Genomic DNA, 15,124 nt, shown 5'->3' with positions numbered 1-15,124 from the left:
TTAACTAACTAATTGTTCGACTATCAAAAGACAAAAACCATATGTTTAACATATAAAAATCATTAAAAGATTTTGAATGACAATTTCTAGCGTAGAACCGATAAAGACACGATTGTTTATTATTACATCAGAAGAATTATGCGTTTCATGTGCTACTAATTATACATTCCTTCGCGATGAATGTACTTCGAAGCTCGGAGCAATTTTGTTTTTCTTTGACAATTTATGAGCGTATTTTTTTAACGCAACAGCACATGCAATAAGCTGATGTTTTTTGACGCAGTCAAATTTTTCTGGCTCCCCTTCTCCTTCTCTTGTTACTCGTAATCGGAAAAGAACGCGTATACCCGATTTCGTGGAAGACTTTTTTGATACGGATAACTATTCCTAGCGGTCTTGTTCTGTGTCACGTTTCAGTTGCTGTTATTTACAGATAGAACTCCCTCGAGTTCGTATTTCTAATGTCGAAAGCGTTCGTTAAATCGCGCGAAACGCGATAGTCAAGCTTTAGAATCAATCGCGTGTCTCTTGATTAATTCGATGAATTATTTTCCAAGATCTATTCCCTTTCCCGCGAAGAAATGAGCAGCTTTTTGGTCTGGGTTCGTATTAAAGTAAATTCGGAGGTAGCTCTTAACTCTTTTGATTCGTTCGTTTACATGAAAAAAGAGGTCAGCCAAGTTTAAAAGAGTTCTTTTCCGAATTCCGTCTATTCGGAAATAGTAAGGAATTAACTCAGACGATTAAAAATAGTACACTGTTGACTCTACGCAGAAAAACGTTTTAATGGAATGCACAGCTGTGTTTTCGACTTCCCTCTGAATTTCCCGATGTTTACACGTTTATACATGAAAAGGCGAATTATATAAATGTTAGAGGAAATTTACTCTATCTACTATTATGGTTTTTCTTGAATTTGATTGGGTTACTTGTTATTCGAACGCATGAAAGACTACTTCTTCGTACGGTACAAAAATATAAAACAGTATATTTATCAAATATAGTATATTAATATATAGATCGAATAAAGACATAGAAAATCCGACATCGATACACATATAAACATTTAATTTGCAAGAAGATCAGTACTACGTAGATTAAATTATTATGGACAGAAAATAAGAGCGATGACTTTATGACATTAGAAACGTATAACAGCTCGATAAATCAGCTTCTGAGAATTGTCAAAAAAATAGTACGAAGCGTAGTTCTCATTGAACGTTGTAAATTGCGAATGGAATATAACGACCAACGACGTTATGAATTCTCACCGTGAGGAAGACTCGATGGAAACTGTCGTTCCAGTTGTCGACAAACTGCTACCGTTTATAGGGTTGTTCATCCCGTGCGAACGATCTTAACGAGTTGAAACAACTTTAATTAAGCGCATTACGCTAGGCCGTCCCATTGAACTTTGCCTGTCGTTGTCGTGCTCTGACACGAGGAAATAATGCCTTTCAGCTCGAATTACTACCGACTTACTGTTGAAGCACGTGTCCTATATACATATGTCTATAAAAGAAATTTTTCACTTTTGACGAATCTAAAGAAAAATTCATTTAATTTTTGATTTGTATTCTATATTGAAATATTTCGTGTACTTCTCTTTGCCTTTTTGGACGTATGTATTATATCAAGAAATCGATGACGATCGTCAATTTGTTATATGATGATGCAACTATAGATTTAAACTGGTTGAATTACGATCCTTGAATTTTATTGAGCGTTTATTAAAACTTTGCAGCTTTGCGTTGAAACAAATTTCTCTAATCATAATCGCCGGCGAGTAAGACGGGAAGTCGTTTTATTCATGGTTTGTTTCCATTAATCTCGGCTGAAGATCCTTATAAATTTGAACATTACTCTACGATGACAAAGCAATATAATGTAACGTTTTATGAAACAGATACGTCATATATATTTGTCTTATTTATTGAAAAATTAATATACTTATATGTATAGTATGTACTATACCGTGCTGCCAACAGATTAATCTAAATATGACTGAAATATTAAAATAAGCGAATCTGTTATCCAGAAATGTAAAATTTTGAATATGTACATATATTAATGGTATGGCAAATTAGTTCTTAAAATTTTAATGTTTCAAACATTTCGCCGATCTAGCTTTCAAGTATATATCAGGAAAGCCTACAAGGTAAAAACCCCTCTTGAAAAATTTCAAGTACCCCGTGCTTCTAAACGAATATGTTAATCCTATTTAGATGCATTTATGGGGCGTTGTACATTATTATTTACAGAAACTACATATATATCCTTACATTACGCACGAATTATTATTGAACGTAGTACACAATTGCAATTTTTCTCTTTCCATTTCAAATCTCTCCCCTCTTCATTTTCTAACACATGCTCAGCCTGTAACTATTAACCACATGACCCAACACATTCATTTAAAAAGTTTCTATCCACTTTTAACTAACGTAATTACTTAATTTTTAATTCTTCTATAGTGTATATCTTTCCATTTAAAATAAAAGATAGAAAAGAACTTTAGTCGTAAAGCAGAAAATGACTATACCGTGAAATATCAACGTCAGATTACACAGGATCGTTTGTTGTCAGGACGTGGAAATTACGCAGACATCAGGATCACATTAAAAAGAAAAAGATCCTTTTTCACGTTCGTAGCACACGTTACACCTCCTCCGCGAGGTGTATACCCACTAATTTTTCATGACCCGTGACTCCGAGACGAGGAGAATGGGAAGAAAAAAGAAAAAAGAAAAAGAAGAAGAAGGAGAAGGAGAAGAAGAAGGGGACGTACAGAAAAAGAATTCCGACCATCCCGCGGCGACCGGTTTCCTCTCGTTCTTGCGTCCCTTCTTCATTTATTTTTCTCATCTCGCGCCGGTAAATCGATCTCATCCCTGTGTCTTCGATGAAATCGAATTCGTCGTACCGATTGTCACTGCACTTTTTAGCCTTGAGCGACTCTTGTAGAACATTTAAATCAATAAAACATTTAGTACGAAGAATTTGGAAATTTTATAATTTTTGTTACGTGCCACGAGAATCATATTTTTCTAATACAATTGATGGTTTCAATTTAATTTGTTAATTTAATTATCCTTATTTTCTATACAATTTTAATTATTGTACGCATATCTCGCGTAATAAATCCATTGTCATACCCCCTATTTATACAAAAAAAGAGAGAAACAATTGTTTGATTTATAATTTTCCCTTATTCATCTTTGAACACCAATAAAATCGTCTTTAATCTTTTAATGTCCTCTGGAAAAGGTGTGTTTAAAAAGAATGTGTCGAAGCACCTGTTGAATGAAATTAATTTACTCGATGTTGCACTTTTACAAAGTGAGTTATAACATCACGAAAAGCCTAACGCAATAGAAATAATTAATTTTAACAGAGATTTTTCTGTATTTTTTCGATATAGGCATGGCAACCGCCGGTCTTGAGGTGCGCGAGGCTGGACGAGCGTTACGAGTGCAAACGGAAGCGCCGCATCTCGTTTCCATGGGAAGCGGACGTTTGTCAACGGCGGTGACCCTACATCCTTTACCCGAAGGTAAGACTATATACGCTTGCTGGATGTAATAGCGAATTGAAGATGCTAACGGTGGTGTACTCGACTGCGGTAAATAGCGTCTATCCCTGTTCGAACTCGTAAAGGTGGTTTAAAGATGACTCAAACTAATTTCGATGTGATCTAATGGATGGTTAAGTGTAGGTGGGATTTTGAATCTGACTTTCTGGGGGAAAATAATACTGTACGAAGTTTTCAGGGTAACACGGTTAAGGGCTGATGTTATGAAATTCTTGAGAAAGTTATTGTTACTGCGGGACTCTTTATGAAAAAAAATGAATATATCTTATTGAATTTTTGGAAATTTGAAATTAGAAATGTGCTTCCTAACTTTATGAAATTTGACCGCATTCAAATCGATATTGACTTACTCTATAGCTCTTTCCGAATCAATTTTCTCTTTCGGAATAAATTTTCATTATTCTAAGGCGAAAAACGGGCAACTATCTACATCGACAAAAAAACATAATATCACGAAACACATTCATTTACCGAGCATGAGAAAGAAAAAGTGAGTTTCTTTAGAGAATCAATTAAACGTATAATTTTTTACTTCGCTTGTATCTCGAAGACAATTAAGACAATAAGCGTTTGCTAGATAACGCTGTATCCATAACAGGCAATGATTCATCAATTTTAATCCGTGATTCGAACATGGTAGTAATTCTGTCTGATAAAGCTTAATAATGCTATATAACTACGATCCAACGCGCTAGAACTTCCACTTTGTGTGTTACGCAAATGACGGTGGGGAGAATATCTCTGGGAAATGAAGTCTAGTTAATTTCTTCGAAGCGATTTTCTTGGAATTTTGTCGTCTCTACGTTTCCTCGTTGTCTATAATGGACTACATTAAGAAGTCGAAGGTATTCTGAGCGTACATACTCTTGGTAATTAGGAAATTCGAGGAAGAATTATTACGATGTGTACTATTCCGTATCTTTGTTTATAAATTATTCGTATAATTCATAAACCCATTTAAAAAGTTCTTTTAAACTTTAAGGACCATTAACGGTTATTCGTTGTATGGTGCTACATACATTAATTTTTATTTATTTAACACGTCATCACGAGTTTTATTAAAATGATTGATAAGCCTAATTTTTTCTTGTTTCTGTTCAAACCTTCTATCTTCCGATGTAGCGCGATTCCAGCAAATCGTATGTAATTATAAACACGCCTCTCAGACAGCATTTATAACATTTAGATAATCTATCAAACAAGGGGAAACCGAGATTCATCGATAAAACGGGGCCACGAGCAGCGGTACGATTCGCAATTGGATGGTAGTCGTACAATTAACTTGATAAAATTCATCTATGGATCCAACTGATGGATCTATTTGGCACTGAAATAACCGAGACATACCGGGATTTCTCGCGTGCTAAAGGGCGACGGAGAATTTTTAGAAATACATCGAAGACGCGACAGGAAGCCGAGAGGTCCTCGACGTGCATCGATGTCGAAACCGGAAAAGAGTCGACCGAACACAAATATTTGCATTCACCGCACCGAACAGATCGAACGGGCCGAACCGTTTGGCCAATAATAATAAAGAATCGCGATTAGTAAAAGCAAGGTTCCTCGCGGAGGAAACTAAAATTTCGTAATCGGTTTTTGTAATTTCTCGAACGGTGCCGATACGATCCGTTTTCCGCGGAAAGAATTCGAAGGAGAATAGAGTGATGTGTAACGATCATAACGTCGATGGAACGAGGTAACAATGACGCCGTGTCTGTAGTATTCGTGTTTTCCGCGGAGCGTGAGACTCTTCCTGTGCGATGAATGCACATGCATAATTCCATAGTTTGGATTTCTGAAGAATTGGTTTGCTTGGATAGTAACAGGATACAATGTTGTACATACATGTATTATAAACATATCGCAAATCGAATTGCCAAACTTATGATTTAATTAGAGCCAATTAATGGACACGAAAAGTAACTTATTGGAGCGTCAAAGTAAATTAAATTCTACGTATCTCGAAACAAAAGTTCAACTATCAATAAATACAATCGTGTTGCATTTCCAATTCGACCTACTATCTAAATTTTGTCCCATTGAAAAAATCGTGCCGATCAAATATTTAACCGGTTCCTTCGAAGCTTCGCCAGTCGGAGTCGACGACGGTCGATATATCGATGTGAACATTACGATCCAAGATACTCCTTCTTTCTTTCTTTATTCGCCTATCGTGAAGCTCTTCGTCATTTCTATGCGTGCATTTTATGTCCGTGTACGTGCGTTCAATAAAATGACACTGTGTAAAAACGGTTGATAACCGCGCCAGAAAAAGTGTAACGCGGTGAGAAGTGTTTCTCTGTATGGCAGTTCGCCAACCGGAAACTTCTCTAAATCGATAAGAAAGCAATCTCGAGATAACAATAAATTAGTAGGAAGAAACAAAGGAATATATCGATGAATTTACTTGACTTGTATTATTTTTCCTGTTTCTCCTTTGACGTAGAAAACGTGGAATTCATGGTATTGGTGCAATTTGGAATTCTTCGACTCGTGTGCGGTCCGCGTTCCTTGCATATATCTGTTGCTCGTTGTGTTTATTCGTTTTATCGCTATTGCGAGATTCTTGTAGAGCGGTAAGTTGTATCGTATTTGACGTTGAAATACCAAGGTATACTTTTGAGAGTTATAGGTTGGAATTTGATGTTTCCTTTTAACGAGGATTCGATTGCTTTTAGAATTTTCTTTTCTGGGGTTTTGTTTAATGTTGATTTCTTTGCAATCTTTTTCTGGAAATAGTAAAAGTTCTATTTCTTTTGACTGTCGTAATTAAATAGTAATTGCAGTTAAACGTAAACAACTTAACTACATTGTGTTCAGAAATCATCAACGTAAATCACGCAAGTATTTACACCTCGCGTTTTGTACGCGGTTTCTTCGCGCAGCGAAGATTTCAGCAAACGTGTCAGAAATAAACCTTGCGCGAAGGAACGTATACCCAGAATTGAGGAAATTTTACTTTGCGTTTGCCAACACATTCGAACTTTTACGAAAGCACACGAATCTAAACAGCGCACTAATTCTACGACATCTACGGCATTTATAAACTTTACCAACTAAAACTTCCTCTATCACTTAATTATGCAATCCTTAACGCTTATCTCTTAAAACCTCGTTATTCCATTCAAAAACTGCGAATTCGCCTGATATCAAAAGAACTTCCGTTCTTTTAGAAATGACCTCGAACGATCCAATTAACATAAAGATTCCACATTCGTTCCACTGCTATTCCTGCTCCTCGATCTCTGATCAGAAAACATAGAGTTGGTCTAACGCCTATCGCCTATCGCGCAATTAGTATCTAATTACATGGCAGTCGCGTAACAATGCATGAACTTGATATTCCTACCGTTTTGTGACAGTAAAACAAAGTAGAAAAAAGTGACTAGCACGCGGAGGAAGTAAACGTAAATGAAGAAAAGGAAGAAGATGATGACGATGACGAAGAATGTGAAGTAAAAGAACTAGAAAAAGAAGAAAAAGTCGAAGAGAGAAAAATCGTAAGATAACGCGATGTTCGTGTACATTGACGCATATAAAATAGGTAAAGAAATATGAGAACGAAGTAAAAGTAGAGAAAAATGAAGAAATTGATGAAAGACGATGATGGCGACGAAGAAAAAGAAAAAGACGAAAGAGAAGGGTAGAAAAAATCATAAGGCAACGTGGTGCCCATGCACATTCACGCGTAGAAAGTGCGCGTGCGTAGCTGTGCACATGACGCCTCTGTACGCGGTATATAAATGGCGTAAAGGCGTTTACGCGGTCGAAGGGGAGTTGGAGAAGAGGACAGTAACCCACAAGGAACGTTCTGTCTCATAAGCGTGGTGCGTTGCACTTAAATATAGTCGGTGCATAGAGAGGAAGATAGAGAAAAGTTCACGCATACGTATATGCGTACGTACCGTTGCGGTGGAAGAAAGATAGAAAAAAAGTGTAAGAGAGAAGTCGAGAATGCAATATAAATTATTGCATGAGTCAATCCTCAAAGTGCCGTATATTTTCAGGCGACGCGACGTTCGTTCTTCTCGTCGTCCTATTATTCTCTTTTAGCACAACGGGCTCCCTGCTTGTTTGGAAGTAGTACACTCACGGATTCGAACGGTCAACAGTATAATAGTATGTTCCTTTCGTGGGCTGTTTCCTACGTCGGAGACGTTTCTTAGATCTCTCGCTTAAAATTCGATAATAGGAAATCCCGTAAGATATTTTTGTTTCGTGTTATATCAAGCGAAGTTTTGTACGATGCAGAATGTAAAATGCGGAATAAGGTAGAAGTCGAGATTTCGATATTGCCCGAAAGAATTAAACCGTACAGGTTTGACTGATCAAGTGGATCGAACCTGCGAATTACCACGGTCGTCGATTATCAGAAACCAACATAATCACGCTAAATATCGTATTATTCGTTCCGGAGACGGAAACTTTATCGTCGATCGATACATTTCGCAGTCGCATTAACCTGATCCGCTGGATAGATATTAACAAAGACCCATTTACCTGTGGTACGGGCGACCTCGCGCGTAGAACAAAACGATTGTCAGGAATTAATTTCCCTGTTTCTCGTTTTCAGTCCGTAACTGTCCGACGTCATTGTTTGACCAGCTTTTAACACGTTCAACTAGGCTTGAGCCGCTGATGGTTTAAAGTGCTGTGTCGGCGCAAGACACCGTGGTGCTTCAAAACAGAATTGTACGTTTTTAACACTTTGGACCGTGCGTCCTGTAACTGTGCTGCGTTAGTGTTGGTTTTGTACTACAGCTGGGAGAACAGTTAAAAACTCTGTTGACAGATGGAAACAAATTTCTTTTTTAAAACAGAAATACTCAAATTAGTGATAAAATTAACTTTCTTGCAATGGAATCCGAATAATGGTTTCGTAAAATGTATATGAATTCCGGAGAATGTAGTATACAAAGTTATGTAGAAAATACAACATAAAAAATGTGAAGCATCGAAATTCTTCGTTGGAAAAGTGAATATAAATACATATGTACTATGAAACACTATGAAACACTATGAAACACTACGAAACATTATAAAAATATGTATATGTAGTTGTTATGAATAATATAAAAACACGTAGTTATTTATATAAATAAAGAGATTTTAACGCATAAATTTCCACTATCAGATGGTTTTACAACGTTTATACGTATGGATAACGATATCATTTTCTTACTATGTTTGGGATTATGGCACATTAAAAGACAATTTGTCTTTCGTTATCTAAGAAGCAGCTTTATTTCTTCAAAGATAAAATGGATATAGCGTTCAGATAACGTGCAAGATAAACAAATTGTAGCTGAATTATTTATGAATATATAAAAAGAAGGAAAAATACACATTTGTAATTTAGCTTAAAAGTTTTAAACTTTTTGTTTTAATTTGCTTTTACATGAAAGTGTTGAGGAAATCCAAAGGTACTGACCGTTTTTTTTTCTTTTCTTTTTCCTTTTTCTTTTTTTCTTTTCTTTTCCCTTTTTCTTTTTTTTCTTTTCGTTTTTTCTTTCTTCTTTTTGAGTGGAAGGGTATATTTTCGAACATGCATAAAGTAAGTAGTAATCTATACTCAAACGAACTGGATAACCATCGTTCAATGTCGACCAAGGACACAGATAAAGAAAAAGCAACAAAAAAAGTTTTAGAAGTTACTCATTTTTATATCGTTAGGAATGTTAGGTGTGGAAATTGATCACTTTCACTTACCAAAGCGCTTTTCCAAGCGAGTTTGGAACCAATTTTAAACCTATTACACTTACCTACATATTTCCCATCTCTCTAAGAAGCAAAGTAATCAATACGTATCCCGATGCGTGAACAACATAGGAATGCAACAGTTTCGCTAAGATATCGTAATGCCAGAATGCAAAAAGATCACAGTAAAGTTAAGCATGAGCTAACTTAGGCTGATCAAAATCGTGCCGAGCACAACACGTTCTCGCATCTATTTTTTTTATTTTCGTTGGAATAGTATGCTGGAATAGTAGCTTCATTGAAATTTATAGTCGAACTATATCGTGCTATAGACGAATCACAAAGAACTTTCTCCAACCCGGACAAAATTTCTGTCGAATTGTACGTAATGAAACTTTGAAATATCTAAATTCAACGATCGTCTTAACTACTCCATTTTTCCTGTTTAATTTCTTGCGTCAGATCGGATCCCTTGATCTCATTTCGATAGAATCTTTCCCATTGTTTAAGTTTGAATGTTACCGCAGGATAGATATCTCCTACGAAAAATTTAGGAATTGTGTGAGAGACGATATGTCGTCTATGTATACGTGGAACGCATATGTATACTTTAACGCTATGATTGTCATTAACAAAGTTGCTAGTCGATCGTATCAACAAATTTTCGGAGCGAAAGTAGTTAAAAATTTCATCGATTCGTAGTCGTATTAAGAATCGTTTGGTATACAGATTACATATATGGAATGGTGCTCTGCAAAAATTAGTGGAATTACAGTTTGTAGTGTTTGTAGATTATCGATACGATCCGCTGGCTACGTTGTAATTGCGTAGGACTCTCGAAATCGCAGCGACGGATCGCCCGGATTTATCGGGTATTACGCAACGCCATCAATTTTGTTAATGTATTGCTCGCAAAGCTAACACTGGAATGTAGATAGAGCTGTTTGTGATTGAGCTACTCGGATAGATTGAAATTCGTTTTGTTGGAAAGGTGTAAGTTTTCGAAATATTCCAGATATGTAGGATCTACATTTTGAAGAACAGGGAACTCAGAAAAGGAGGAATGAAACGAAATGAAAAAAAAAATAAAAAGGAAAAAAAGGATTCAAAGGTGGTAAAAAGGAATAAAAAGGAATAGAGAAGTAGAAGGAAATGGAAGGAAAGAAAGGGGAGCAGATTGGAGCGTGTCGCGTTCTGCCGACTGCAAAATAGACGAGACTGACTCCTCTGCGCGAGGTATATTTTGAACGTTGCGTGGCGGAAACTTTTCCAAAAAGACCGAAAATGTGCGAGAGTGCACGACCGCGCCAAAACTAAATATAACAGCCAGTCCTTTGTAGAATGCGCCACGATTTACTCGCTGTTCTCACAGATTGGCGTGCGCGTATACCCAGAGTTATTTCGCGCTAATGATCGAGCCGACCCTTTCACGGAGAATATCCTGCGAAAAGGAGCGTGCACTTTTTTTTTCGTGTTAGGTCGCAATTCCGCGTTTCTACGCCCTTTTACCCTCGAATGCGATCGATCGTCTAAACGGAAAGAGTATTTTACATCATACGGAGGTAACTAAGTTCCCCCGTCTTTATCCTCGATTTTGTATAATTCGCTTTTCCAACTATAAACAATTCAGTTGGCTCGTTTGATCGAATTGCACAAGAAGATGAAAGTTATCCGGCAGATGTATTATTAGAGTGACTTGACGAATCTCTAACTAAAGATCTGCATAATAAACTATTATATAGAAAGTTATTTACAGTCTCTCTGATTAAAGGTTATTTCACGCATCGATTGCATCGTTAGAATACACGACATGGTTGTTTTCTTTTAACTAGAGATAGCGAACGTTTGTCCCTTATGTTTCTACTGTATACGTTTTTGGTAACGTATTGAGAAATTGAAATGAATTTAGACAAGGCTATATTAAAACGTTAAATTCTGATTTCCTATTTTCATTTTGTAAGTATACGCTTTTTGTTATTTTTGATGCAACTAAATATAATGCTTTGAAGAACATTATTTATTTTGATATTAATACTTTAAATGTTTTTTCTGTTATCTCGTAATCAAATGCTTCAAAAAACAAAAAGTTATAAATATAAAATTAAATAAAAAGTTAAACAAATCCGTAACACCTCGATTTCAATATTCGCCTAATTCATTATGTCTTCTTTGACTTTCTTCTCGCCTTCAAAATTTCTCTTAAGAAAAAACCAATTAACCATGACTTAACACGTACATAATTCACTGCATCTCTGCGCGGCAGCCAATTGTTCAATCAAGCAGATGCTACGATGAATTTCTTCAAGTTTCTTAATTTAAGCGCATTGTTAATATGCTCAGATGCATAGCACATCGGAGAGAAAATGAATCGTAATGCATGTTCAGAATGTACGTCCAAGCATTCGCTAATACGTTAAAAAAAGGAATTCCACTTATCAATGGAATATTACAAAGATCAGAGGAATTGGGCTTGCGACCATAATCCATGTTAAATGGCAACTTCAGATAGTATGGATGCCATGTAGATTGAAGGTTTTAGGATCTTGATCGCGTTAAAAATGATGCAGAATACGCGAAAGCTGCTCGAATAAATGCAACTCTCACGATAGCGTTTCTGAAAAGCTGAATAGAGCTTAGAGTCGTGCATAGAGAATTGGAACAACATAATCATGTTGTTCTTGATTGTTGTTCATAATTTGCTGAATTACAGCGAAAAGAATAATAACGAAACATTAATATGTATAAGAAATATTGAAAAGTAATAGCAAGTATCTTTCTTATTCATATTATCCGTTACCACGAATCTACAACTCAATATTCAGCATTCGGTATACCTACATACGTGAGTATATGTAGAATGCCTGTGACGCTTTTCATGCAACTTCGAAAGCCAAGATAGTTAATTGTGAAGATGGAAGCAAGTTTAGTTAGTTTTGGTAGTGGTTTCCTTACCGTCTAGAATAATAGTTGAAATTGTTGAATAGTTTCGCATTTCTCGAAAACCGAGTTACCGCATTACTCTCAAATGTAGCGCACACTCTGTACTCCAGCTTATTTTCGTCGCATTCTCTCCAGATCTCAACTCGTTCGATGTTTGTGCCCGACTATCTTTCGAATCCTTCTGCATAGAATGCCAATTATTGGTGGATTCGTTATATAACACTTTAAACAATTGTTATATCCCTAATATAAAATAAAAGTTCTAAGTTTCTTAATAACTAGTTACATTTCGTACTTTCTTAAAACGTACAATGTTTTGTTTAGGTAAGTTAACCCTTGGATCGAGTCGAGATGCGGATATTTCTGTTGTTGGTACCGGCGTCGAGTCCATTCATTGCACGATTGAAAATAATAACGGCGTGGTCACTCTTCATCCCATAAATGGAACTACGGCAGTCGATGGTGTATCGATAAATTCACCAGTGAGACTCGCTCAAGGTAAGACCTTGACTCAGATACGAATGACCAAGTATAAACTTTTTGTAAACCTGCTACTTGGTCAATTTACACCGTCGAAATTAAACCTCATGTTTTGTATTTTATATTTGTATTTGGTATTTAGTATTATATACTTCATGTACTTAGGAAACGTACGTAGGAAAAGTGTAATTTTTAAGTGTGTAAGATATAATTTGAAATATAAAAATCTACATACCTAAAAATATATTAAGAATATTTTCAGATGACTATAAATGGGAATTTAACGTTTCAGGTTGCATGCTGTCGATCGGCAGATCGAATTACATGCGCTTTAATCACCCAGCCGAAGCGAAACAATTACGATCTGTACTGCCACACTCGAGAATCTCCATGGCGCCTATAAGTTTCTCCCTACCGGATAACCAGCTGCAGGAAAACTATCATTTAGAAAGAAAACCACCGGTGGCGCCACGAAAATCACCAAGAAATTCCTGCTCCGACGAAGAAATAGGTTTCCTTGGAAAACTAACGAAATTTGAAATGTTATCGAAACAAAATAGAAACAATTGCGTCTCTCCAAAAGTGTTTCCAGCGGGTGCTATTACCACGAACGTGCCTGCCGATCAAATTCTCGGTCACTCGAGATCCTCCAGTTTAATCTCCCTAAAAAATGGCAATAATAATTCACCGTTACAAAACTTAACAAACTTGGAAAGAAGTCGTTCGAACACACCATCCTTTAATTCATCCTCACCGGCTCATTTTCTCAATACATCTTCTCCAGGTAGCTGTTTCGCCTCTTCCTCTCCTAACTATTATAGCGATGAGAATCGTCAAAGATTGGATATCAGAACACCCAGCAGATCCAATACGCCTAATCATCAGCATCAAAACATTTCATTGCCGAATCATAATCAGATTCAGATGTATTCAACCGCGGAATCCTACCTAAAAACCTACAAACCACACTATCGAGATAGCAATAACGAGAACAACCAAAATCCTCATATCCTTCAAACGATATCGAAGAATAATGTGAATCAGGGAGGTCTTATGTCACGAAGCTTCACCTGCCAAAAGTCGAACGATCTCGACGACCTGACGACAAGGGACTTCGACATGAGTCAAAGTTTAATTGTTACCAAGACCACGACAACCGAGTATCTTCAGTTGGAAAAATTTGGTTCGAATCCTAATATTTGCAATAGTCCCAGTAACGGAAATTTTTGTGGTGGAAGTCTGAGGAGCGTGGCTGGAGCGCAGGGTTTTGGTTCGAATCCGAACATCAAGAGGATACAGCCACCGAGTCCTGCGTTTAATCGTAATCCCAAGTACAGCGAGCCGAAGAGAAGCTTTGGACGGGTGAAGAGCCCGACTCCTAGTACCGGAAGTGGTTGCTCGCTGGAGGAGCTACGAGAGAGACAGATTGACGCAGAGAATAAACGGAGAGAGGCGGAGAATAAGAGGAAACAGGCGCAAGAGGAGAGGCTACGAGAGCAGGAGGTTGAGAGGCAAGAGAAAATGAGACTCGAGGAAATCCTTGCCATGTGCGCGGAGTACGAGAGGCAGAGCACCGTTGAAAAGCCAAGACAACCTAATAGGTGAATGGGTTATTTGCATTTTTTGCGAGAAGATTCGAACTTATCGCGAAACACTTGCAATTTTTGATACGTTATCTAAGACCGTAGTACGTTATGTTGCGTACATTACAACCAACTTTAGGTTTAATCCCGCTACCCTTTTTTGACGAGGAGTAGCTGTTTATCTTGGTTGAAAGAAAATAGAAAAGACACAGACTGTTCTCATGCTATAGTGATATTATTTTCTTAAAGATAAATTCTACCGTAAAGTGAGCTTTTTAACCCTTTTAGTGACGACCAAAAGAATTGTATCTAAGCGAAGAATAGAAGAAATATAAAAAAAAGTAAGTGATATTTACAAAATTCAAAAAGGAACATAGAAACGAAATAAAGAGAGAATAAATTAATACCAATTGTATTTCAATATTTATTGAAAATCGTACTAATAATACTTCATCAAAATCGGTAGGAAAAATGAAGAATCAGTTTCCTTTTATAAACATTATTTGCAAATAAGAAGAATCATCGTTTGGTCATAGTTTGATGTAAAAAACGTAATGTAAAGTATAAATACTGCATTCTCAATTATTTGTAACAAAATTTCTAATATCAAAACACAAAACTAAATGATAAACCCATGATGCGCAGCAAGCGTCAGAAGGATTACTTGCTCTAAAACAAGTGATTCGTGTAGCTGGTATAACATCACTGAAATAACATTCTAATATTATTCTATACATTTAAGATTATCCGGCTGCTGAAAACATGTAATACTTATTATTTCCAACACAAATAATTTACTTAGCTTTGATGGTTACTAATGTGTACACCGTGT

General features: G+C 36.5%; 1 protein-coding gene across 3 annotated transcripts in view; it reads left to right on the top strand.

Moving 5' to 3' along the window:
• LOC117240049 (pleckstrin homology-like domain family B member 1) overlaps window positions 1-15,124 on the top strand; it is a 63,031-nt gene that overhangs the window by 27,078 nt on the left and 20,829 nt on the right. The window contains exons 1-5 of one of the 3 annotated variants that reach the window (XM_033505905.1): window positions 7,357-7,528; window positions 7,600-7,711; window positions 8,166-8,284; window positions 12,554-12,727; window positions 13,002-14,310. In XM_033505905.1, coding sequence (XP_033361796.1) covers window positions 13,007-14,310 — 1,304 coding nt within the window. In that variant the 5' untranslated portion in view covers window positions 7,357-7,528; window positions 7,600-7,711; window positions 8,166-8,284; window positions 12,554-12,727; window positions 13,002-13,006. Of the gene's footprint in view, window positions 1-3,421; window positions 3,554-7,356; window positions 7,529-7,599; window positions 7,712-7,778; window positions 7,864-8,165; window positions 8,285-12,553; window positions 12,728-13,001; window positions 14,311-15,124 lie in introns of those variants that run through there. The other 2 variants (XM_033505906.1, XM_033505904.1) reach the window with 2 other exon arrangements.

Source organism: Bombus vosnesenskii, unplaced genomic scaffold (genome assembly GCF_011952255.1).
Source record: "Bombus vosnesenskii isolate JDL3184/JDL3185 unplaced genomic scaffold, Bvos_JDL3184-5_v1.1 scf7180000014535, whole genome shotgun sequence".
NCBI classification, from domain to species: domain Eukaryota; kingdom Metazoa; phylum Arthropoda; class Insecta; order Hymenoptera; family Apidae; genus Bombus; species Bombus vosnesenskii.
This window is presented reverse-complemented; position numbering and strand designations above follow the sequence as displayed.